Source organism: Falco peregrinus, chromosome 5, assembly GCF_023634155.1.
Source record: "Falco peregrinus isolate bFalPer1 chromosome 5, bFalPer1.pri, whole genome shotgun sequence".
Classification (NCBI taxonomy): domain Eukaryota; kingdom Metazoa; phylum Chordata; class Aves; order Falconiformes; family Falconidae; genus Falco; species Falco peregrinus.
Window position 1 is genome coordinate 17,972,284 of NC_073725.1, and position 24,956 is coordinate 17,997,239.

Consider the following 24,956-nt stretch of genomic DNA (forward strand, 5'->3'; position numbering starts at 1 on the left):
TAATCCAGGAATTTTTTAGCTCTTACTCAGGCAGCATTTTCTGAATTTCCTGTTTTAATTTCCTGGCATCAGATTAAGAACGTTATTTTGACTGGAACGTGCTGATGGGGAGAAGGGGAAGACTTGCTGAAGGAGAGTTGTAGCTATAGGTTAAAACATATTATGGCTCAAACTAATAATCATGATCACATTAAAATATATGGTGTACTTAAGGTCCCCAAGTCTCTTCAGCCCTTTTCCTAGAGCTCATTCATATAGTTGTTCAAGGTGACTGCAATACTACTGTGTATTTAAGATATGTGTAGCCACTACTAAAATGAGCAGGCAGGTTAAATAAATATATATAAATAAATTGTCCCACAAAACTTACCCAAAATGTCTGTTCTGAAGAGGTGGGATTTTTTCAGTATTCTTAAGTAATGGCTTAGTTAAGTTGCAATAGTGGTACGTAGTAATACAGCCAAGAAGTGACAATGGTTACACATACTCTTTTTAATCACTCCAGTAGAGTTATTCTATGTGAGGCAAAGACTAACCTGACATCAGCTTTATAGTAGCTGTGATCCATTTCTTGCCATGCAAAGCTACTTGTAAGAAAGTAGAAAAAAAACTAAAAAGGAAGGGAGGAACATTTACAGTACCTTAAACTTACCACAGGCAGTTTTTGTTTGGTCATGTATCCTTTAATGTTTCAGAAAATGGTTAATCTAAATCTCAAGTCTTAAACCACAGCCATTGTCTGAATAGCTGTTGCCTGTTTTGTTACAGATTTGGGGTTGGATACCAAAAAGGCTGCCCAGACTTACAGGGTGAATTTTGTAACATGGTAGTAACAGCATGTTTCTACATAGCCTTCCAGCTGAAGGTTCTCCAAGCATCTTGCAAGTTACATCATTTAAGATGCTTCTTGTCCCCTCTTCAGATTCTTTTCGTATTAAATTGATTGTTACCAATTTAAATGGTGGGGGTGGGGAGTGGGGGACTGTACCTCAGTGTGTTTCAGGTTTAACTGACACCTCTGTGGAGGTAAATATGTGTGCCTGCCCTTTACTTTTTAGTAACGATGGCAAATATTTACCCCATCTGAAATCCAGGGTATATGCTCAAGATACCTAAAAAGCAAACTCTTGGTACCTGAGCACCTGTGTCTGCTGCCAGCACAGAGCAACCTGTGGAGCAGCTGTGTATACAGAAATGGCTACCTCAGTCCCAAAGTACTTGATATCAAGCACTTCCTGCAAGCATGACTGTAATTAACGTGGTGCAAGTATCTGCAGTGCCTCCTCTAACCATGCGTGTCCTCCCCCCAGGTCTGCTGCAGGTGTGTAAGCAGGCACAGAATGAATTGGGAGTTTTCAAGCGGTCCTGTTGCTTCCACACTTGCTACCTCCCATCTGTTGGCATGGAAAAGCATTGGGCCTGCATCGTGACCCTAGTTCAGACTGGGGATGCTTCTACCCCTGAAATATAAATAATGAGCCTGGCCAAAAGTATTAAACAGCTGTTAGTTGGTCTCTGCTCCCCCTGGAGGTTTGCTGCTACCAGCTTATGTCCCAAATGGATAAACAAAGCTCCGACAAGGGTAAAAGGGCCTACAGCTCTTCCACTTGATACATCTGCCAAGAAATCTTTGAGGCTGTGGTTCTCAGGCATGTTAAGAGCTGTGCTGCCCATTTCTATTTTTTTTTTTTTTTTTTTAGCTTTCTTTAACCCCTCCCTTCCATCCCAAACAAAAATAGCAGTTAGATTTTTTAATGGAGGCTTCATCTGAGACTACTCCTGTTCCCATCTGGGCTGGTGGAAAGTTCCATGTGTTGCTGTGCAGATATTGCCACGTTCTCATTGACTCCAGTCCAGTAGAACTAAGAGGAAACATCTGTGGAGCGGGATAGCTCTCTGTTTGTCCCAGAAATTAATTGCTTCTGCTGGGAGTGTCGAGAGGCTGAAAGCTGTGTACTAGAGATGAGGAGTCTAGCAAGTCGTGCTGAGCTTCTATTTGTGTTGCTTAAAAAGCACCCAGCTGCAATTTACGGTTGGGTTTTTTTTTCCTCCTTCCCCGTGTACCCCAGCTTAGAGGTCTGTTTGACAGGGACAGTCCCCCTGAGGGAGGAGGGCTAGGCTGTAGGTTGGTGGACCAGGCTGGTTTGCTTCTCATGTTCCTCCAGATCTGTGTTTGCCCTCATGCTGATGCGCAGCAGATTTACCAAGCCCAGGAATCCCATCAGCAAATGTTTTCCAACTAGTAGCAGTTCAGTATTGCAGTTACGTAGTTTGGGGAGGAGAGGGGAGCTTGTTCTGCCTGGGACAGGGGGGCAATGGGGAGGAGAGGGCAGTGCCACTTGCAGTCAGGCTTTGTGAAAACTTGCTTCAGCACAGCCTGTTGTAAAGACAAGTTAGTGTGAGCCAGAGCTTGCCCATGGTTCCCGTGAGGCTGAAGCATTCAAGTCTCTTCGAGGGGTCTTAATGCCTTGATTTGATGTAGATAATACGGATTTTCTGCATTTTTTCTGTAAACAGGAATTAATTGGGATTTACCACCTTCTACTACAACTGCCTCCAGCTTTTCTTTTAAGCTTCTGCAGACGCCACTGCTTCCTTGAGCAGCAGGATGTTCTCCAGCCCTGCTGTGGCGCTGGTTTACTTTGCCTGTAGCAAGCAGCCACTGCGACCGAGAGGGGGCAAGAAGAGACTCTGTGACCGGTGAGACCTGGGCTCTCCAGTCCTTACCCCAGAGCCTTGTTCCCACCTTTCCTTTAACACACTTGAGTAAAGTGCAAGAGCAGGTCTGCAAGTGGGACTGAAGCTCTTAGCTGTCAGCCTCTGCTGTTCCTCCCAGCTCCCCAGCCTCTCATCTCCTAGGACGCTGTTCCTTCTCGCGCAAAATGGGATGCGCCTGTTAGCTGTGCCTGGCAGAGGCAGGTGTCACCTGCCTGCTCCCTGCTGGCAGGGAGGCGGCAGCCAGGGACTGGTTTCAGGCTGGCACTTGAGGTGCCTGGTCCCTCACTCTGTCTGTGAAGTCTCAGACTCCCAGTGTCAGTGCTCAGCCACAGCAGGGCACTTTGGTGTCCATCTCCCCACGGAGAGACTGCGGTTCCTCGGTTTTCCCCGTGGATCAGCTGCATTTCTAACTGTTCAGTAATAAAAACCTTTTTGCTGTTCCTGCAAAATGATGTTAGGATCTCAAAGGTGCTGCTGTTAATGACTCCCTGGTGACGGTTTCAGCCTCAGTTTCATCGACTGGAGCACTTGAATAAGGCTGTGGTTATCTTAAAAGCTCTGTGAACATCTCTGTTGCCATTCTGTTCTCAAGATGAGGGTAGTAGCAGCAGCACAAGCACACCTGAGTTTTCACATCACATCATTTGTAGGTGAGATTTGATCTGTCTGATTTAGATGGAGAAGATCATGGTTACTGCAGCCCCTTAGCTAATACCTTCCGAGGGGAAAAAGGAAATTAAATCTCAGCCGCTTTCTGAAGTACAGGGGCCCTCTTCCACTCAGCTGGCATGGTGGAGACTGCAGCCAAGCCAGTTGCGCTCGGGTGTTGGAGGTCCTTGGAGCCACCAGCCTGCAGGCCTGCCCTTCCAGAGGAGCACTTTCACTACACATTCTTCCTGTGTTTTGGCAAACGGTAAGTTTTGCTATTTGCAGCGTTGGAAACCTATGGGTTGAAAAGTCTTGCTTTGACTCCAGCCCCTTTTCTTTTCCCCAGCGAGAGACTAGCTTGCATCTGATGAGGCTTTTCAAGGGCATGGATTGCTTCCTTCCTGCTGTCTGATCACACAGACTTTTCTGTAAATTTAAAAAAATTCAGGAATTCATGAGACTGACCTTGAAATTCTCTTACAATCCATAATTCAGCATCCACAGCCAGATGAAAGCAAACCTGTCTCTCAAAGGTGAGAATGACATGCAACAAGATCATAAGCTGGCAGAACTGCCATCTGCTTGCCAGTTCTAAAATACTGACTGCGATTTCAACGGTGACTTCACTTGAGCTGGTGCCGAGACAGGCGGTTTTGTGCAGCCTGCTTGGCAAACCTACACAATTAGGAATTTCTCCAGTTTTGGTGTTAGATTTAGACACTTGACTACAGTTTTCCTTTGGCTGGTTGGACTTCGGGACACAGATGATGGGCAGAAAAGCGAAGTAGCGAAAACAGCCAGATTTACCCCTCGCCCACAGGAGCCGCATGCTCCAAACAGAAGGGAGGGCAAGTCCTTTGGGGCAGCTCCTTTTGGAAAGAGGAGGATTTTAAGCAGTTGATAGCACCTGAGTTCAAGTTCCCCACGTTTGGGTCCAGTTTAAGGCCAAAGGATCTCATTTAGCACAGATCCTTCAGTCCCATAGACCACTGGTGAATGTAGGGTAGTGATGTGAGCCGTGCTTCCCATGGGATGTGATGGGAAGGCTCCCTCCTTAGGCTCAGAGCCCATTTCCTAAAGTTGGTGCTGGGGATAACGTTTTGGCAGAGTGCTGACTCCTTGGATTTCCCCATCATTGTCCTTATGAATACCACCCTTTCCTGAACTATTATTGCATTTCTTCTCGGTTGGTCTCAGAAACAATGATCCGCATCTCTGGCTCTTTTCATTTTAACCTGTTGTGGTGGTGTTTATGCTGGTGGAAACCGGGAATGATGCCATCACAAGTTTGGGCAGTGGCTAATTAATAGAAGAGATTTTCTTCTGTTAGCTGCACTTCCTTGCAGCGTGTTTTACTGTCCGCTGCTGTTCCTCTCCCATTCTTCAAGGTTACTGTGGTGTGGCTGAGGCTGCATGACCCCCCATGTAAAGATGCCTTTGGGCCTCCCCTTTGCTCTCCTGCTGTCAGTGCCAGCAGAGGAGGCAGGAGCCTTGCCAGAGGATGGGGGCTGCAGGCAAAAAGCAAGCATCGTTTCAGCATCGTGGTGGCCTGCCTTTGAACTGGTAGCAGCCTTGAAAAGCCAGGTCTGGTAACTGCTGATCTTGATAATAACTGTGTGAATGCTGTTATCTAGTCCACCCTTCCACTTTCCAACCATTGTGCAGCAGTGCTGCTTCATTTCTTCACTTGGCGATACCTGCTCATTTCCTAGGAGCTGAATCAAAATAGCCTCTGATCTTGCTGCCCATTTCCTTGCCTGGCTGGGGATGAAATCGCAGGTCTGCATCGTTGCCAGGAGCATCCAGCTTCCTTTCATGGGCTTATTCCAGCCACTGTTTTGCTAACTGAAAGCCTTCCAAATTCAGCATCACAGCCTGCTTACTGGGTTTCCCAAAGCCACGTAAACTTTTCTGACTGCTTCCCTGCGGCCCTGGGACAGTTTCCATAAGCATAGGTTCTTCTGCCCTCTTTTTTTGGTTTTTTTATCTCAAACAATTTTCCTTATAGCTATGAGGAGCTACTTCGTGTCTGACAAGGAGACCAGGCTTGAAACCAGGGAGTGAAGTGCTTTCGCTGGGAGGTAAAATCCACAATTACACAGATTTAAAAAGATCATGGACAAAGCCCTAGTTTCTTGGCACAATTACAGTCTGTCTACTTCTCATTAACCCTTCCATGAATTAGCTGTTGCTGTCTTTCCCCTGCTGCCTGCTCCCTTTCTCTCCGATGGGCTACATGTGCCACGAGCCTCCCAGCTGGTTCTCCTCAGCTCTCATGTTTGCTGCTTCTCTTCCAGCCCTGAAGGGGAAGGAAGGGGCCGCGTTGCCAAAACCTTGCTGCTGTCTTCCAGTTCTGTTAGTTCATCTAATAGAAAGGCTTACCTCTTCCCACCTCCCACGCCTCCCTTACATAAGAAGTGTGAATCATCGGGATCTCGAAAGCGTGGTGTCTGCCCAAAGAGCCACCTTCAAAGGGACCACCCATAGTCCTGTGACTTAACTGGAACCGCAGCCTGGGGCTTCAGCAGGAGCCCGGGCTGGGGACCGGCAGGAGTCTTCCAGCTTTTAGGTGCCCGTTCCCTGTAGCATCCCCTTCTGGGCTCATTGCAGCAAGACTTCAGCTTGCTTCTGTCAGGTGGGTTTGCAGGGGTTTAAGAGCTTTTAAAGTGTCAAGGATTGGTTTTCTTTCAGTCTACATAGGGCAGAATTGGAGTAAAGCTCCCTGTGAATAGGTGTTACAGCGAGACAAGTTTTTTGAGTCTACTTCTCTTCATTTTTTCTCTCTTTCAAGAAAAACAACAGTGGCATCCAGCACAGGACCTGCTGGCTGGCACAGGGAGAGGTCCCTTTGGTTGCAGACCTGTTCTTCAAGCGCTAATGGAAAGCCACCCAGCCCTTCTCATTTCGGCTGGGGAACTGGAGAAATGCAATGCACTGGCAGGTCCCAGACACCTGTGGTTAGGGATTGCTGGCAGACTCCACACCAGAGCCACCCGTTTCACACGCAGCAGCAAAGGGAACATTCTGGGGTTTTTTCCCCAGCGTAGCAGGACTTGAATCAAAGTAAAGGCTGGCAAGCAAATCTGGAGCCAAGGAAAACTGGGAGGTGCCGAGTTACCAAAAGTACTTTGGATAGGTAAGTGCTACTCAAGTGTCAAGAGAAGGGAGGATGTATGTGTATGCAGCTGTCTGGCATCTCCTGGGCTTCATTACATTTTGGGATAGTCCAGGTGGAAGAACAGCAAATCCCCAAAATACATATTCTCTGGCTTAAATTTGAGCGGGGTTACATGTGTGTGGTAAAGGGGAGTGAGAATCAAACCCGTTCCTCCTTGGCTTCATGAGCTTGGACTCCAAAGGAGCTCTATTCAGGTAGGATTATAAGGGCAGGGTTTTCCTTAATCAGTACAAGTGAAGGCAGGGAAACGGTTGTGGCCAAACTAAATCAAGGGCAGCTGTTTTTCCAGCCACACCCCTGTTTATCTCGGACTTTTTATGCTCCTACAACTCCAGTGGTTCACATTGTGCTGGGTGGCATCTTGCCTTAATTTTTCAGAAAAGATTTAAGGTTAATGGCCAATGTCAAGAGCACTTTGTTCTACAAAATGCCCATCCTTCTCTCCTTTCTCTGCGTGAATTTTCTCCGCTTGCTGAGATTGTTCCTGTCCCTCTTGCAGGAAAGGCTCACCCACTTGCGTTGCAGCTGCTGAACGACCAGCACCCAAAACACCAGGCAGTGGCCTTGGTTTAGGCTGCAGTGTTGCTCAGCGCAGCCTGGCTGCTCCAAGAAGTCAGGCTGGGACCCTGCAAGGGGCCCTCAAGGAGAACGGCTCTTTGTGGAACTTGTTCCCCCTGTCCCGAGTGCAGCTCATCCCAGCTCTCTGTTACAGCTCTAAGGGTACTTAGAAGCCTGAACGTTCCCAAAACTGAGTGAAGACCCAAATCTCTAAGCATTTTTGGTCACCTAACCACTCAGGTGGCCCTGGGGAGGACCCCTCACATACTCAGCCTGGTCCAAGGTGGTGGGTGTGAAGCGTCAACCAGCTTTTCAGAGCCGCTGTGTCTTATGAAATGTCTGTACTTTGACAGACCTGGTAGCCTGGTTCCAGCTGGGACGGAGTTAATTTTCTTCCTAGTAGCTGGTGCAGTGCTGCGTCTTGGATTTAGAATGAGAATAATGCTGATAACACATGGATGTGTTTAGTTGTTGCTAACAGCGGCGTTTGCATTATGTCAAGGACTTTCCCAGGCCCTGCCAGCGAGGAGGCTGGGGGTGCACAAGGAGTTGGGAGGGGACACAGCCCGGACAGCTGACCCCAGCTGACCAAAGGAGTATTCCATACCACAGAATGTCATGCTTGGTATATAACTGGGGGGACTTAGTTGTGGGGGGCAGGACTGCTGCTGGGACTGGCCGGGCAGCGGGTGGTGAGCAACTGTATTGTGCATCACCTGGTTTGGTTGGATTATTTTTTTTCCTTGAGTTTTATTTCTCTTTCTCATCTTGCTGTCTCTTACTATTATTCGTAGTAGTAGTATGTTTATTAAACTGTTCCTATTTCAACCCATAGATTTTACCTTTGGGTTTTTTTTCGAGATTCTCTTCCCCATCCCACTGGAGGAGGTGAGGGAGTGAATAAGCGGCTGCATGGTATTTAGTTGCTCGCTGAGGTTAAGCCACAGCACCTGGCTACAAGATACTTTGGATTATTGTCCCTGGTGCATGCCGGGTTTCCTAAGTGCACAGTGCACCTCTAGGTTTTGATTCTCACAAGTGTGACTACTGCCAGGGGAGGAAGGGAAGTGGTCCAGTGCCAGGCAGATGCAATGCACTTTGCGTGGAGATGGAGCCGCCTTTCTCTTAGCGGGGCATCTGCACCAGCAGATCAAACATCCGCCCAGGTTTCTTCGTCCCTGCTTTTGCCCAGACCTGCCAAAACACTGTCCCTTTTCAGATCATTTTTGGAACAAAGTTGTAGAAACTGAGATCTCCTCACTGCTGGTGGGGTTAGGCAGACTCAAAATGCCTCCAGCTGCCAGCCAGGGCAATGGAAAGGGTTAAAGAGCAACACGATGAGCAGCTCTCTGGTTTGCTTAAAACCTCTGGAGCTGTTGTTTAGTTTCCTGTACTACAGAACCAAAAGCAGGTTTGGAAAATGAAAAGCACATGAAGCCGCTGCATGGTCTGGTGGTGGGGATGTGTTTGCCACCAAAGGAGTCTCGCTCCCCTGGAAGGTGCCACCCAGATGCCTCCAAGGTCTCAGTGTGATGCTGCTGCCAAGTAGCCCCACAGCACTGACCACCCCTGTCCTTGCAAAATTGCTACAGGGGTACAGGACGGTATGGCCAATGCAGATGTTCTCCACCCTGAGGATGGGAATCACTGTGTGGAGAGCGATTTACACTGGAACTGCCCCAGAACTGGCGACTGGAGCCAGGGCTGGAAGCCACCCTGTCCCCAGGGTGCAAGGAAAAGGGAGGTGAACACCAGGTCATCATCCCCTGCTGCCTCCCAGCCCCAGGTAGGTCCCACAGCTGAGGGGGAGTGCCACCAAGCTGCCCCACATGGGCATAGGCCAAAGCCTTATCCTGCAATATAAATTTGGTTGCTGGGAGAGAGCAAAGGCACAGCCGTGCACACCACAGGGCAGCTGTGCACAGCAACCCCCTTTCTGGGGGGGACTGTCTCCAAAAATAGAGATCCAAACCTATTGTGTTGGAAGCTGCCCTCAGGCAGAGCTGCCCAGCACCTGCCTCCCATCCCCGCAGGGAGGAGGGAAACAGGGGTCCCCGCAGCAGGAGTCACCCTCCAGAGGGGACCTCATACAGAGATGGGAAGAGGCAGACAATGAGGCGCCAGTCTCATCTCTTATGGAGAAGCACTGATGGCAGGACAACCCCCACAAGGCCGTGGTAGAATTGCTTTTCTGAGGGGTAAGTGCTGTCCTACTCCATGAGCAAGGACTACCCTAGAAAAAAAAAAGCCCTTTGCCCCTGTGGCTGCGCTCAGGCTGAGGGGATTACAGCAGCCCCTTGCAGTGGGAACAAACCAGACATCTCCATGCAGTTGTGCCATGGCAAGGAGTGGGCTGCTCAGTGCCCCCCGCGCTGCCTCTGTTGGGGCTGGCAGCATCCCCTGCGGGCAGCCCTGCCGAGGGGCTGCCCGGGCACCTGGCCCCTTTCTGTTCTCTCAGCCGCCCAAACGCTGTTTCACAGCTTGTGGTGTCGATGCCATCAGTGACACACAAGATCAAACTCACGGCATTTTGCTAAAGAAACTTAGGAAATCGTTCCAGCTGTATTCACAGCCTTTCCTCATGTTTAGCTTAGCAGGCTTTCATTCCCTTTTTTTTTTTTTTTTTAAAGAAAAAAAAAAAAAAACAACAAAAACAATCAGTGTGCTAAGAAACGCAAACCCGCTGGGATGTTTTCAGCCTTGGCTGGAGCCGCCGGAGCCCCCCCCGGGCCGGGCGGCTGCCGCTGGCCGGGGCTCAGCGGGCGGCTTTCTGGGACAGCCATTCGCGATCCCAGGCGGTGCGAAGCCGGCTGTGCGGGCAGGGCAGAGCCACTCCACCTCCGCTCGGCACCGACGGCAGCGGCATGGCGCTCCGGGGAGCCTGCCTGCTCCTCTGCATCCTCTCCCTCGCCCAGGTCTCCAGCCAGCAAACTGCCAAAGTCCGGCAAAAACCTGGGGCTTCCAAGAAAGGTAAGAAGCGGCGGCACCTTCCCCACAAGGAAACCTTGCGGGGGATGCAATTAGCCTGGTCCTTTGGGCATTTAACAGCGCTTTAATGAAACCGTAAAAGGCATCTTAAAACCTAATGAAGTGTCTTTCCCCCACCACCGCCCCGTGGGAATGACTGTGTGGCCCTTCTGTAAAGCAGTGAGGGTATTGAAATGCTTTTTGGGGAGTTGTACCTTCGATAAATCTGATGGAGCATCTTGGTCAGAATTTCAGAGGGCACCGCATTTTCCGTGTTACCTCTAAGGTTTGCCCCGCACTTTTCCTCTACTAAAATCTCCATTTCTATGACCCCCTACCCCTCCTCGTTAACTTTACAGAAGCAAGTGGCAGATGACTGACAACTGTTGTAGATTTGGAGACAAGAGTAGGCAGATAATATATAATCCATTAAATACCAACATCGATCTTCATTTTAAAAGGCTTGCCCCGGGTGTATGTCAAGCTGTACGCAGGCTCCAACTACTCAGGCTTATCAGAGGGCAATGCACACAAAAAGATGCCTACGTTTTCTTTTCCCTGGTGGTGTTGGGTTTTTTTTAATTTTCCTTCTTTTTTGCTGCTGCCCCAGCCTTTCTCTTTCTGACTGAATGCACCTTAATTATGGGAGCAGGCAGGTCGGGAAGCAGCTTGTGTTGCAGCCCGGCGGCGTGTGAGCCCACCTGCCCGGTGTGTCCGACTGCACTTGCATGGGCTTAGACTGCTTCTGGCAGGCGCTTTCCTGCTTGGAATGAAGCAGAGAGTGAAGAAGCATCCCAGGAATTTGCTTGGCCGGGCTGCTCTCTATGCTCACCCGGTGTCTGTTTTCATTGGATCCCATCCTTGGGAAATTTTTCCTTTTTCTCCCATTAGATCTTTCTATGAAATCACGGCATAGCTGCTTATTCCATATCCTTAGTCTGTGGCTGTTTTCTAGAGAAAAAAACACACCCCTGGGTGCATTTAGGGTACATACATGCATTGCACTTACTGGAGGTACTAAGAGAGAGATCAGTTTCTCAGAGAAATCTTATTTTCCTCTCTGTATCACTGCAGCTGCTGTTTGTAACTGATTGGTCACAAGAAGGTGGGAGAAAATTCACCTTTTTGACAGGAAAATTGGGCTCTGATTTAAAAACATTTGAGGAGAGGTTTCCTGAAAAATCAAGCCATCTGCAACAGCTGGTGGCAATTTTTACTGAGAGCTTAGGAGTTGCTTTGCAAAGGAGAGGTCAAGTTTTCTGTGGGGAAAAGGAGAAAAAAAAAAAAAAAAACTTGGCATTTTTTGGCCAGATGCATCCAGCCCCGTGGCAGGTCAGCTGCCCTGCCTTTACTGGAAACTTCCATCGTTTCTTGGTTAATGCCAGGGGGTGGGGAAGGGGGGAGGAAAGCACTACAACTGCCCTGCCAGGCTCCTCTTCACCCCCCAGCCCCTGGCCACATCCAAGCCTGCCTGCCCACCTGCTGCAGGGGCCAGGGCTCAGCTGCTCCTGCCCTGAGCGATGACAGGATGGTCCGGTCCTGTCCCATCCCCAACCCCATCCCAGCTCACCCCCTGCCTTTCACCCGGGAGGGTCGGGCAGGGTGAAGCCACTGGAGGGTTGGGGTGTTTGGCTGGATTTATTTTTTTTTAATCTGTTCAGCCAAACCACAGATGTTAGAAAAGAAAGCAATGATTCAAGCCAAGCTTTTCCTCTCTTTTTGTTTTTTTTTACTTTTTTTTGTTTGGGTTTTTTTTCTTCTTTTTTTGTAATTATTGCTTACATTTGGATCTGCTTCAGAACAAAAATGGTGCTGTTTCAACATGAAAAAGCCAAACCACAACATTTAGGAAATGCTGAGACAGCACATTCACTTTGCCTGCTGTTGGGTTTTTTCACCCCCAAATTGCTCTCCAGTGATTTTTCCAGATGCAGCAGTTCAGCAAACTCTCCCTGAACCCCAATGTCTTGGGGGACAGGTGGGATTCCAGCAGTCTTGTTAAGAAGGGTGTCCAGGGAAGGCAGGTGATAGCACCTCCCAGCTGGGGGGGGGGGGGGGGGGGGGGGGGGCAGGGGGGGCTCCCCTTGGTCACATTGGAGTGCTAGGGGCATCTTTGCATAGCACTCACGTGTATTTTTAAGGTAATTGGAGATGGAAATCAGAGCCCGGATGCTTAAATCATCGGATAGGGACTGATTTGGGCTCCACCCCTGATGCCACCCAAAACTTCAGTATAATGGCACTTCCCTGAAGATGCCTGTGAACACTTACAGCGATACAAAGCCACCGCAGGTGCATTCGGTCCCCTCCTCTGATCCAGGGACAGACTGCAATATGGGACCTGACCTCTGTCTGGGACATCTGTGGAAATGCCTTGTGTTACAAGAACTACTGATGGCCAAGGTTGGATGGCAGATACTGTGAACCAGAGCGATGCTCACCCTGCTGGGGGACAGAAACCCATTCAGGTGGGAATAAAACAGATGATGCTTAGCTGAGCTAAGCAACCCAGATATAGATCCAAATTTCATATAGGGGTAGTTAAATAATCAAAAAGAAGTACAGAGGGCTGTGTTTGTTATTCAGCATATGATTAGAGTAAGGAAAACCAGGCAAGAGCTCCCATTTGCAGCGTCCAATATGTTACTGGCTAGGCTTTCAAACCAAGAGACTGTTGCGACTCACATCCTTCTGTGAGTCTTCTTTTCATCTTGTCTCTGCCCACGCTTAACCCCAGTGCTGACACTCAGACACCCAAGGACCCGCTCCAGCTCCCGCGAGCGACACTGGCAGCTGCCACGCTGGCTTCAGGCACAGGAAACCCAAGCTATAAGTAGCCACGATCATGGGCTGTGGGAGGCAAGCCTTGAGGAAGAGACAGCACAGAGGCAAAACCCTCTGGCAATAACATAGAAAACTCAACTCCTGTTTGATGCAGCCGCGGTACTGGCTTTGTAGCCGAAGTGCAAATCCATTGCTCCCAGTTCTCCCTGGGACACCCCGCTGAATGCGCTGCTGTAGGAACATGCTGTGGCCCGGGATTTGGGAATGAGGTGGTGAAAAGGGACAGGGCCCTTAGGCAGTTATTCAGGAGGTGTGTCACCTTGTGTGGCAGGGACCCTCCAGATGGGAACCCACCAGCAAACTCTGCTGGAACGAGGTAAGGAGCTGCCCCAGCAAGACTAATTGGCAGCGCTGTGGCCCTTGGATGTTACTTAAACCTAAGTGACATCCCTTCTGCTGCCAGACAAGCTCCGTGGAAAACAAAGGGCATTAATTAGCTGTTTCCCACAAAGTGTTTTCATCAAAGGCAGCAAAACAACTAGTGCCTCGGTGTTAAGTGGGCCCATTAAAGTTAATTGAGCAATGAGCAAAGCAGCTTAATGCCCTCCTCCTGGTTCCTCAGGCTTTTTATAATCAGGGCACCATGTAATCTTTGGACTGGTCAGCATCCAAGCTACTTCTCCATTTGCCTGGTCTGGTGCCTTGGCTCCTCATCTCCTTGACCCTTGAGGAAGCCCATCCTACTGCCTTCGTGGACAAATTGTCCCCTTTCACCCCGTGAGGACTACCAGATGCTTATGCCAGGCAAGGTAAAGCAATAGGAGCAGCAGAGATAGCGTAATGAGTACAAATGCCTCAATGTTCGATCTCCTACCGTCTCCAAGACATAAGGGTCCTTCTAGTTCTAGACAGGAAAAATCCAAGTACCAATGAATAGCTGGTTGGAGCCATTGTAGAGGCAACACACCTAGCAAGACACGGACTTTAATAGCTGGCTTAACCAGCTCCCCAGCCAAAGAGGTGTCTTCTCATGGCAGGAGAGCAGGTTTTGGGTACCTGCACTGGGGATGCTGAAGGCAGAGGGGAGATGGAGGCAGCTGTGATGGCCTGAGGGATGGCGTGGTTGGTGGGCTGAGGGCTGGGGTGGCTGGTGGTGCAGGGCAGACCTAGTGGAGGTACTCCAGCACTTCCTGCTGAGCATCAGCCTGGCGAGAAAAGCGCTTTCCTGCCAGCACAGACAGGGGCACAGCAAGGAGTACATACAGAGAAAATCGTGCGTTAGGGTGTTGAAGGGAAGCTAGGAAGGTGTGCTGTGAGTAGAGAGAGGGAGGGCATGTTTTTGAGGAATTGAAAAAAAAAATCCTATTCATCAGCAGCTTGAAGTTCCCCACAAAACACTTGTGTGTGGCAGGACTCCGGCTCAGGCAGAGCAGCATCAGATGGTGTTCTGCATTTTGGGAGCTTGACCCCAGTGCAGCACCACCCCAGGTGAGTGCCCTACATAAGGGCTCCAGAGACGAGCCCCTTGCAACATTCATATGTGTGACCACCACCCCAGCACTGCAGCAGCAGCCCAAGGGGAGACCCCCTGCAGCACAAATCCCCACAGGGTGCAAAGACCCGAAACCCAAACTGGGAACCCTGTGTTGACAGTGGAACCAGGCTGGTGAGCACTCACTCTGATGGGTGTGTGACAGTCAACAGGTGTTGACTTTGTGGATTCATTTTGTTTGTCTTTCTTTGAGGGCACAGAAATGAGGAGTTCTGCTGATAAGAACAGCTTTGGTTGTGTCCCCTGGGGATGCAACCAATGTTTATGCTCCTCCCTTGATTCCTCCAACAGATGGTGTGAGCCTCAAAATGATTGAAGACCTGAAGGACATGATTGACAACATCTCTCAGGAGGTTGCTCTACTGAAGGAAAAGCAAGCACTCCAGACAGGTAAAGGACTCACTGAAGGCAGCATGGCTTTTGCTTTGAGAGAGGAGCTGCTTATAAAGCGGCTACTATCTCTCCACACGTTCTGACAAGAGATGCCCAAGTGCCCTGCAACAAGGAGTCCATCATGGGGAGAGCAGCTGGGGGAATCAAAGCAAAGTGCGGGGTCATTGCAATTCCTCCAAGCAGGTGAAACCCCTTGAGCAGTTAATGACTTGAGTTGTGCAGCACGTGCCCTCCCCCCTTTTATGTGCTAGAGCTTCCCTTTTGTAAAGCTATGGATAGTGCTATGACGCTAAGCCAGATGTTAATTTTCATTTATGAGTTGGAAGTATGGGTAATGGATTAGTCTGTGCTTTAGTCAAATGTAGCTTACGCTTTTGTCCGGTCCCCAGTGAAATGGTGACCTGGTCTCTTATACGTACCGTGCTGTTGCCCAAGGAACTTCACCGGAGGTCGGTCCCACCACGCTTCACTGAACACATATAGAGGATGGTCCCAAAATGTCCATCTTCTAGCCAGGCTCCACAGTTATTCTGTGCAAACTCCACCGATGTTGATGGGAGAGAGATTTGCAGAACGTGAAACAGAAATGAGATGAAAATGCAAGTTAAGGAGATTTTTTTCCTTGAAAGAAAAGGAACACTTAAAAGCAAAATCAAGGCTTTAGTTCCAAACTCACATTCACTGAGATGTAATTGGTTTGGATATTAATACATGGCTCTGATTAGTTATTGTTTGGCTACAGTACCCTGCATTCTCAAGATTTAGAGCTTAAAAGAAAAAAAAATATTGCCATTCTTAACAATAAAGTCAGAGGCAAGTAGAAATTTCCGCTGAAGACCTCGAGCTATGCAAGCATAACACTTCTGATCAAAGCTTATTAAAAAAAGGTGGGGTTTTTTCATCCTGTGTAATTAAGATGATTGAATTGGCATTGCAGATTTTCCCCCCAAATACTCCAACACTGGGCAGTGCCCATCACCACCTTTGCCTCCCACAAACCCGTGAGAGAAGAGCAAGGCCAGGGGAAGGGGTAGGAGAACCAGGCTGTGCCTCTGCTCCAGTGGTGGCAGAGCCCAGGAGGGGGGCAGGGGCACCCCGAGGTCCATTTTTCCCATCGGTTTGCAGATGGGGAGGAGATGCAGGAGGGAGAGGGCCCCCGGGACCCCCTCACAGCAGAGGGTTGCTGCGCAGCCTAAGCAGTGAAAACTGTTGTTTGGCCGCCACGTTTGTGGCTGCCGCTTCTTCCCAGGCACCATTTTTAAAACCAATTCCCTTTCTGTCTTTTTGTTCTGTTCATGTGGTAACCTCTCAGTCTGCCTGAAAGGCACCAAAATTCACCTCAAATGCTTTCTCGCATTTTCGGAGACCAAGTCGTACCACGAGGCCAGCGAAAACTGCATTTCGCAGGGCGGCACGCTCAGCACCCCGCAGAGTGGGGAGGAGAACGATGCTCTCTACGACTACATGCGCAAGAGCATCGGCTCGGAGGCAGAGATCTGGCTGGGCCTCAATGACATGGCGGCGGAGGGCAAGTGGGTCGACATGACGGGTGGCCCCATCCGCTACAAGAACTGGGAGACTGAAATCACCACCCAGCCCGACGGAGGCAAGTTGGAAAACTGCGCAGCTTTGTCAGGGGCTGCCGTCGGCAAGTGGTTTGACAAGAGGTGCAAAGACCAGCTGCCCTACGTCTGCCAGTTCATGATTGTGTAGCAGCAGGGGCTCCCCCCTGCCCGCCTGCCACCCGGGTCTCCCCCCTGGGCAGCAGGATGATAAAGCTATAAGTATGTGTACATGTACGTATGCACACACGCACACACGTTCAAGTAGAGTCACTCTTTGCAGAGAGAGTCGTCACGGCTCGGTGTCGGATTAGAGAGCATTAGAGCATTGTGTTTGGCCACATCCAACCCTGTTAGCAGCTGCATCGTTCTTACTAAGGCGTGATTTATAAATACATATTTTTTACACAGGGAATTTATTAGGACAGGTCGGTTGTTTCAGCAAAGAACCAGTACAGCAGTCCAGCCTGGCAGAGAGCCGCCTTGCCTGCCCCCCAGGGCTGTTGCTCTGCAATGTCCTTTCCCATCTTGCTGAGCTTTGCTGGGACACCAGCGCAGCTAGTTCTTGCTTTCTTCTGTTTTGCTTCCCCATAAGCCCTGGCAGCAATCCATGGGAGCTCCTTGTTCCTCACAGTGCCCCGATTCAGGCTCCCTGTGGATCAAGGTCCTGCCTCCATGAGCAGGGGGAGTTACTCCTGCTTTGCTTTGAGATACACAATTGGGCTTATTGGCCAACTACCAGCTGCTCAAAGGGTTGTTCGACTAGTTTTGTTATATGCATGAATGAATTAGCAAGTAACAGGCATGGGTCAACTTACTGAAAAGGCAAGTGTCTTTCCAGAAGTGTTCCCCACTTGCTGGTCCTTTTCTCATCTGCCAGAAGCCAGTTTCACTGATTTCAGTGGGAGAGCGGGACCTGCTGCCAGCTATTTAGAAAAAATCCCATCGGAAACTTGGTCTATGCTCCAGCATTATGAGGGAAGCAGCGACAGCATAGTCAGTCAAATATATTCTGGGAAACAGAAGATGAAAATATTATATCAATAACAGAAACATAATGCTATTAGGGAATATGCTGCCATATAAAAAACAACTGTGCATTGAAAATGAACCCCAGAACAACTTATTTCAGCAGCTTTAGGAATCACCTGACCTGTTGCAGTGATGGAAACCCAGCTGAAATAGTCCGGTCCTTGTTGGTCCAGGCACAGTCCTCATCAAACACAAACCTGCCGAGTACTGTTTGTGCTGATAAAGTCATGCCCTGCTGAAGGTCTGGCCTCAGTAATTTTTTGCTGGGGAAAGGGTTAAAGAAACAAAAAAAAAGTGAAATAAACAGCAACGATGGGAAAACAGTGCAGGGTCCCCCAACAGCTTAACGAAGCTTTGCTGGCTGTTGGCTGAAAGGTATCAGCGGTTCTTTGCAGTCCAGTGCCTGGAAGTAGCCCCTCCAGTTGGGGTCACGTCCCCTGCGCTGCCAGGGTGGGGGTCTCGGGACATGATGCTCTTGAGGAGCCCATGGGAGAGGTATCTCGATTTGCTGCTTTGTTTAAAAACAGTAACGGTGGGTCTTCTAAGACATCGAGTGGGAGCCAAGCTGGAAGGTTCGAAACACACACACGCACATACACACACCTGCAGAGTGCACACTTCCGAGGCTGTCACTATTGCCAAACTCTCCGCTGTTCAAATGACTATAAAATAAAGAAATATATATAGCTTGCTGAAGGAATGGTGTTGCGTCAATGTGATTGGAGTGCTTTCTTCTCCTTGCATTTCTCTTCAGAGCAGCTTCAGGGATCTGTCAGAAGGTCAGAGATATCAAAGGCAGAGGGGAAAAGCAGAAAGCGAGAGCTTTATCCCGCCCTATGATATGGTTTATAGGATTCCCCCCATCCCCCACCCCCCCCTTGCTGTTATCATCCCAGTCACATGCCACATGTGGGATACAGGCAGGGAATCCTTTTATAGGAAAATAAGATTTCCTTCCTCCCCTTGCTGCTAGGAAATGTCACTCTGCGATACATGCCAGCTCAGAAGAAAAGTCCTTCCCTCACCCCCGTTTGGCAGCAGTAGCAGTGCCGGGGGAGGTGGCACCTCAGGTCCCAGCACAGAGCCAGCGCTTCCCAGGCTGCCTCCCACCTCCTCTGCAACAAGCCGAGCTGCAGCATCTCCAAGCATCCCTCTCCTTCCCCCACTGAGTTGGCGACGACTTCTCTCTCCTCCTCCTCATCACCCCACAAAGGAAAGAAGATCATACATGAAGAAGACAGTGCTCCACACACGTCTGGGAGGTTTCAGCTGCTGCAGAACTGCATGTGAAATTAGGTTGCTCTTGCACAAGATGACAGCCCTTTGCTGAACTTTACTCTGGTCCCTGATCCTGAAGGTTTCCAAAGCTCTTTGCTGTAGGTCACAGTTACACCCTACAAGCCAGCTTGTCTCAATATAAACCCTCTAGTTCCCTTGGCACATGATCCCTCCACATTTTGAGATACAAAGCTGGAAGTGTTGCTGCCTTTGATCCTGACTGGTCATAAACCACAAGGTCTTAAAACACAAATGTGTGGTCAGAGAAGTGAACAGAGGGCTTCTATGGGAACTAAAGAGGGGCAATGTGAAAGCCACGGACCCTGGCAATGCTGAGCTTTGGGGAAGACGCGGGTGCTGTAGCGGGACCATCTCTGCATGGAGTGTGAGTCTGAAAAACAGCCGTGGAGATGGATGCCAAAGGATATTCCCAGAGAGGACATTGAAGACTCAATCTGTCAAAATCTAGAGAATAACAAGTTGCTCTCAGCAGATTTCTTGCTCGTATCTCTCTTGCTCTCTGTTTTCACATAGCTACACTCCTGCCAGCACCATTCTTCATAGATGTTTTGCTCTTCTAAAGCTGGGAGGAGCACAGGAAAGGGTGGCTTTGCTCCTGCTGTAGTTGTTGGATCCAGGATGCCAAAACTGACCTTGCAGTTCCAGGGTTGCATTTATGAGTTTAGTATTATTCTACATGCTGTTTCTTACTATGCATTATGGATTACGAATTTTGTTTTAAAAGCCAAAGAAAAAGAAATTCTAGAAGATACCTCACCCTTGCTTACCACAGCATTCTTTTGTTTGTTTGTGGCCAACCCCATGTTTTGTGCTCACGGTGAATGATGGGGTGCAGGGGTTGAACAGGGGACACTGTCTGTCCCCACTCCAGACAGGCTCAATGGGAACTGCCCAGAGCAGATGTGGTCCATCTGCTGGGAGCTGGGACAAGCATCACTTCTTTGATCTTCCGTTAAATCTTTTTGGCACTCAAGCCAGAGAGCAACATCTGCTGTCCGCAAAGCGTGGTCACAACCGAAGGCATGCAGACTAATGGAAAGAAACCTCAGCTCTTCCCCAAGAAAAAGAAATGTGGAAGCGATCACATCTGAACCAATGTACTGCGATGCCTGCAGTCTCCAGCAAACCTCACGTTATTAAAATAGGAGATGTTGTGTATGTAAGGTCCCGTGCTACTGATGGCGCTGCTCAGCTGCCTGAGGCTCTGTAACACAGCAGAGGAAAGATGAAGCATGAAACGTGCATACATTTATATAAACAAAAGTTACTAGGGGAGCACACAGAATTACCCCAGCGCTATGCTGTCCACAGCTGACTTCAACAGAGCTATGCTAATCTACCCAACCGATTTCCCCAACCCCAGTTCACCAAGGTCCTGAAGTACCGGCAAAGGACTAAATAGTTAAAAGTAAAATGGTTAACCAGAAAATGGGTAACACATTTCTGAAGTATCCCTCCCAGCAAGGGCCAGAACAGCACACTACGACCACAACCCAGCACCCTGGCCAGCAGCCATGTTGCTTTTGGCTTCCACCAGTAAAAGGGCCAGGTAGGCAAAGTGGGTAAGAATTTGGAAGTCACAAGTCAAAAGCTTGTTTTGAGCCCTGAATGCTTTTGTGGGACTCGGTCCTTAGCAGTCCTGGGTGAATTCATAGCAAGAGTTTGGTGACGTGGGAAAAGGACCCCAAGCAGCCAGAGGGTGAAGATTCACACTCAGAACAAGCAACCCAACCCCACGCCTCTGCCCTTCATGCCCAGCCACGCAGCCTGGGGGTTACTCAGACCCAAGGCTCTCACCACATCAGCTGTGCCCTCTCCCTGTCATCTTTTGCAAGGAACAGCCCCCAAACCTCTGCTCCTGCCTGCCACGTGGGGAAGGCACTTCCCACCTCCAGCTGTGGGATGAGACCACCGGTAGGATGCCCCGCAAAAGGGAAGAACTTCTGCCCCTGCGCTGAGCCTTGCTGTTCCTGTAGGCTCTATTGTTTGGTCCCGCTTCTCCATAAGCAGTGAACCTCATTCAGTACCTGACCTCTCAGTCCCACCTCTTGCAAATAAAATGAAAACTAAATTAAAGATACATTTTCCCAGCTCACAAGCCACCATAGGCGGGGAAGAAACACAGATCTGTGACGATCAACAAACAAGGGTCAGCCAGACAGCCACTGGGAGCGTAAGTATAAAACAGTTGGGGGTCACTATGCTGATGGAGAGTATAAAAATCATCTCGTAGGGGGTAGAAGATAAAACAGGGGATGAAAGAATATCAGCCTGTGGTGTACAGAGTGAAAAAACAGTGGTTTACCCCCTTTATCTCCAGTATAGAAGTACCTGGAGGGAGTCTAAAGGTGACTGCTAGGAACTGTTGCAAATACAGCTAAAACCAAACATCTGAGCTGCGACCAGCAGCCAGCAGCCTCACCGCCCCGTCCTGCCCCGTGCAAACAGGTCAGTGGCTGCATCACCTCGCTGCAGCCTCCCGCCCGCACACGTGTGCTGGGGCTCAGGCCACGGGTGCTGCCACCCAGCACCTGGTGCTTGCTCACCTGCGCTGTGCCCTCAGCGTCCAGCCTCACCCCAGGGAGGAAACAAAACCCCACAAACAGCCATGCTGCCATGGGGTGAGGCCATCGACTAATCGTGGAAAATACTCACTTTCGCTCCAGCCCTGTTGGAAAGCTGACCCTGCGCTTGCTGAAGAGAGCAAAACGCGCAAGCGGCTTGCCAGCCTTGCAGGCTGGCAATGAAGAGCGCGTTCCAAGAAGCTCTGTTTAGGAAACACTGTTTGGGAAGCACTACACCTTATAGAAAGGAAAATACAAAAGGGGAAATAAAACCTACAGCACCCACTGCTTTGCAGAAATGCCCCCCGGCCAGCTTAATTTCCCACTGCACTATCAGTAACCTTATTTCTATCCCACCCATTGACAGGGATCCCCAAAGCCAGGTCCCTGGCATTCAGTGTTGTACCCTGTTTCTCAGGATCAACGAGGCCACATCTGGAGCTCCAGGTCTGGTTGTGGGCTCCCCAGTCCAGGGGGGACACAGGCTTACTGGAGTGAGCGCAGCAAAGGGCCACACCAATAGTGAAGGGACTGGGGCAGCTGCTGTATGAGGAGCTTGTGAGAGCTGAGGCTGCTCAGCCTGGAGGAGGGAAGGCTCAGGGGTCTTACCAACACGTTTAAGTGCCTGATGTGGGTGGGTAGGGAAGACAGAGCCATGGGCACCAACTGAAATACAGGAAATTCTGCTTAAAGAGACTGATAGAATCATTCAGGTTGGAAAAGACCTTTGAGATCATCAAGTCCAACCGTTAATGCAGGATTGCCAAGCCCACCACCAAACTATGTCCCTAAGCACTGCATCTACGCGTTTTTTAAACACCTCCAGAGATGGTAGAGAACCCTCTTTCTCTGTGAGGGTGGTCAGACCCTGGCACAAGTTGCCCAGAGAGGCTGTGGAGTGTCCACCCTTGGAGATACTCAAAAGCTGGTTGGACATGGCCCTGGACAACCTGCTCCACGAGACCTTGCTCTGAGCATGGGGTGGAACCAGGGGATCTGCAGAGCTCCCTGACAACCTCAGCCAGTCTACACAGACACCGAGCAAGGGTTCCTACCTACATAACTGGTTCCTCTTCTACAGTCACAGGAGAAAACCAGGCATTTCAGGGGGAGACCGACCTGATGTTGTATAAAAAAAAAAGGCTGTTGTATAAAAGCCTTCCTACAGAGGAAGGTTATCAAGAAAGACAATAAAATAACCTCTCATGGGATGGGATTTCTCTCCATAATGTTGCCACAGCTCTAGATACTAGGTTTTGCTGCTCTGCCAAGTATGATCAGAAGAGCTGAAACTTCATACAGCTATTCAACCAAAAGCAAACGAAATGTATTTTTATATTAAATGATCAGTCCAAACATAATTCACAAGTGGTTAGATGCAGTTGTGAATCAGCTCAACCACAGGGTCAGATTTGCTTTACTGTTAGAGCAGGGTGGTCCATGGGCAGCTTGAATTTCATCCGGATTCACGTGCAGTGTGGACACTGCTCTGTCTCTGGAAAGGCTTGCATTCAAACCCAAACCCCCTGAGTGCTGAGCCACATTGACACAGGGGACCCAAACCCCAGGAGACGGGTGATGCCACAGGTCCCGCCTGCCCATGCACCAGCACAGAGATGCTGCCACGCATATGCATGGAGGCTGGCTCTTGCACTTTGTTCTATAACGTATCAGAGCAGCAAGCCAAACCCTCAAGCGGGCAGACCTTAAACGAGTCAACTTTTGGGAAATGCTCCAGAAATAGCACTGGTTATAAACACAGTTAAACAATTGGCTCCTTTGAAGAGCGAGGGCCTGGAAGGAGCTGTGTGGGTGGGGTGCTATGTACCTACAGCAAGCGACTGACAGCCTGGAAACGGAACCTGCCTTAAAAAATGAAGCAGAACAACAATCAACGCTTTTTAAATCCCTAAATTAAAATGTGTGCACCAAAAAGGGATGTGAACACAGTGAGTAATTGTAGCGTATCGCTAGAAAAAAATAAGCAATTCTGAAAGCATGCTACTGGAGAAAAAAAAAACAACCACCTTACATATAAAATGTGGAAAGCCTAAAACCAAATAAAAATAACCATTACTGAGAATTTTTCCATCTTTTGAACATTCACAGGAATTGTTATGCCAGCCTACACAGGTAGCCTATTTTCAAGCCTGCTGGAACCGCAGTTGTAGGTAGTGTCCACAGCCAGATATAAAACCACCTCATGACTTTTATTAGGTGATAAATGCCCATTAAAAAGAGCAGACAGCCCTGGAGGACAAACTGCAGTGAGCAGTGCATGCATCCAAAACCAAAGGTTCAGCCTTTGATTCATGTCCTAACAGGGAGCCTGGATGATCCTGGAAGTCCATGGAAAAATCACAGCCTTGAGTATCAGGAACTAGATGCATCAAGTGAGACAGAGCTCATGGTGCTGAGATACTGCCTTGTGATCACCCACCTTCTCACCTTCCCCTGCGGAGGGCAGAAGACACTGCTCCTTTCCTGCCATCCTTCCCTTTTCCTGCTCTTCTTCCCCTTTCCCATTGCCCTGAATTCACACTCCTTGGGAATTAAAGTTGGTTGGGAATTAAAGTTGGTTGCTCCAGGCACGGGGACTTGGAAGTTGCATAAAAATTGTCTGTTAAAAAAACCTCCGCCACATAATCTGACAGTTCTCTAGCCTGCGTATCCGTTATCCATCCACGGAAACTGCGGCATGTTAGCACTTACCTGCACACATTGTATTTTGCAACAATTCAGCTACTTCTCCAGCTGCATCCCCATGGCACAGAGCAAGCTGGGATATTCAGTGTAGCGTTGAGGTATACAAGTGCAGCACTAGGAGTTCAGCTAACAGGAGCAATGAGGAATTACACATACCTGCGGTCTTAAGCCATACCTGGTCCAGGAACCCAGTTCTCTGTTAAATTCAAGCCTTCCCAGGCAGATAAAACAGGCCAGCACCACAGCAGCCAGCCCCTCTCACCCCTGCTCATCTCATGTACAAGTTCCCATCGACTCGCTCCCCAGCTGCTCTTAGCAGAGCTGCAGGGAAAATCCAGCTTTGTCAAAGGAGAGGGAAAACTGAGAAGACTACCAGGGTCATAACACCTATGTTCCAGCCTTTTGCCACAGCCACACCCCAGAGACACGATACTGCTTTATTCATTGTGAAAGGTAACCAGGTGGTGCGAACTTCGCCATGGGGAGCTGGTTTAGAGGCCCAGGTTGGGGCAAGACAAGGCTCCTGGGCATCAAGCACCCTGGCGCCACATGCGCCCAGAAATGTCTGTGTTAGGGCTGTGATCATTCATGGCGCAGAGGGCACCTGAGTATCACAGACATTGCAGTTATGGGACCTCAGGTTTGAATTCTGCACAGTGAAAGACAACACACACACACAAAATAAGAGACATTAAGGCTGTAAAGCTCTGGATCTTGATAGAAAAAAAAAAAAGGAGGATGTGAAAATTAAGGTCACCTGGAAATCTCAATTCAACACTCTTCATCCATTATATCATCATGCATTAGCTGTACCAGTTATTTCATAGTAGGGTTAGTACATTTACTGCAAGCATAACAGCAGCACTAACCACAGCAAATGCTATTACAGCAGCAGCTTTGCAGAGAAAGATGAAACAAGCACCAAGGCAGAAACACGCTCTCCCGCTGTGCAGGAGAGCTCCTCTTCTCTCCCCCCTCCCTCCCATTCCTGGGCT

The 24,956-nt window shown here is 49.3% G+C and overlaps 1 protein-coding gene across 2 annotated transcripts; it reads left to right on the plus strand.

Moving 5' to 3' along the window:
• The first annotated feature begins 9,786 nt into the window (after positions 1 to 9,786).
• CLEC3B (C-type lectin domain family 3 member B) lies at positions 9,787 to 18,088 on the plus strand. Of its 2 annotated transcripts, none has more exons than XM_005242215.4 (3): positions 9,787 to 10,072; positions 14,697 to 14,795; positions 16,111 to 18,088. In XM_005242215.4, exons 1-3 carry the CDS (start codon positions 9,967 to 9,969, stop codon positions 16,509 to 16,511), a joined length of 606 nt encoding a protein of 201 aa, XP_005242272.1. In that variant the 5' UTR covers positions 9,787 to 9,966; the 3' UTR covers positions 16,512 to 18,088. The 2 variants fall into 2 exon arrangements, with proteins under 2 accessions (XP_005242272.1, XP_055662742.1); XM_055806767.1 differs by lacking the exon at positions 9,787 to 10,072 and adding an exon at positions 12,189 to 12,537.
• The last annotated feature ends 6,868 nt before the right edge of the window (positions 18,089 to 24,956 follow it).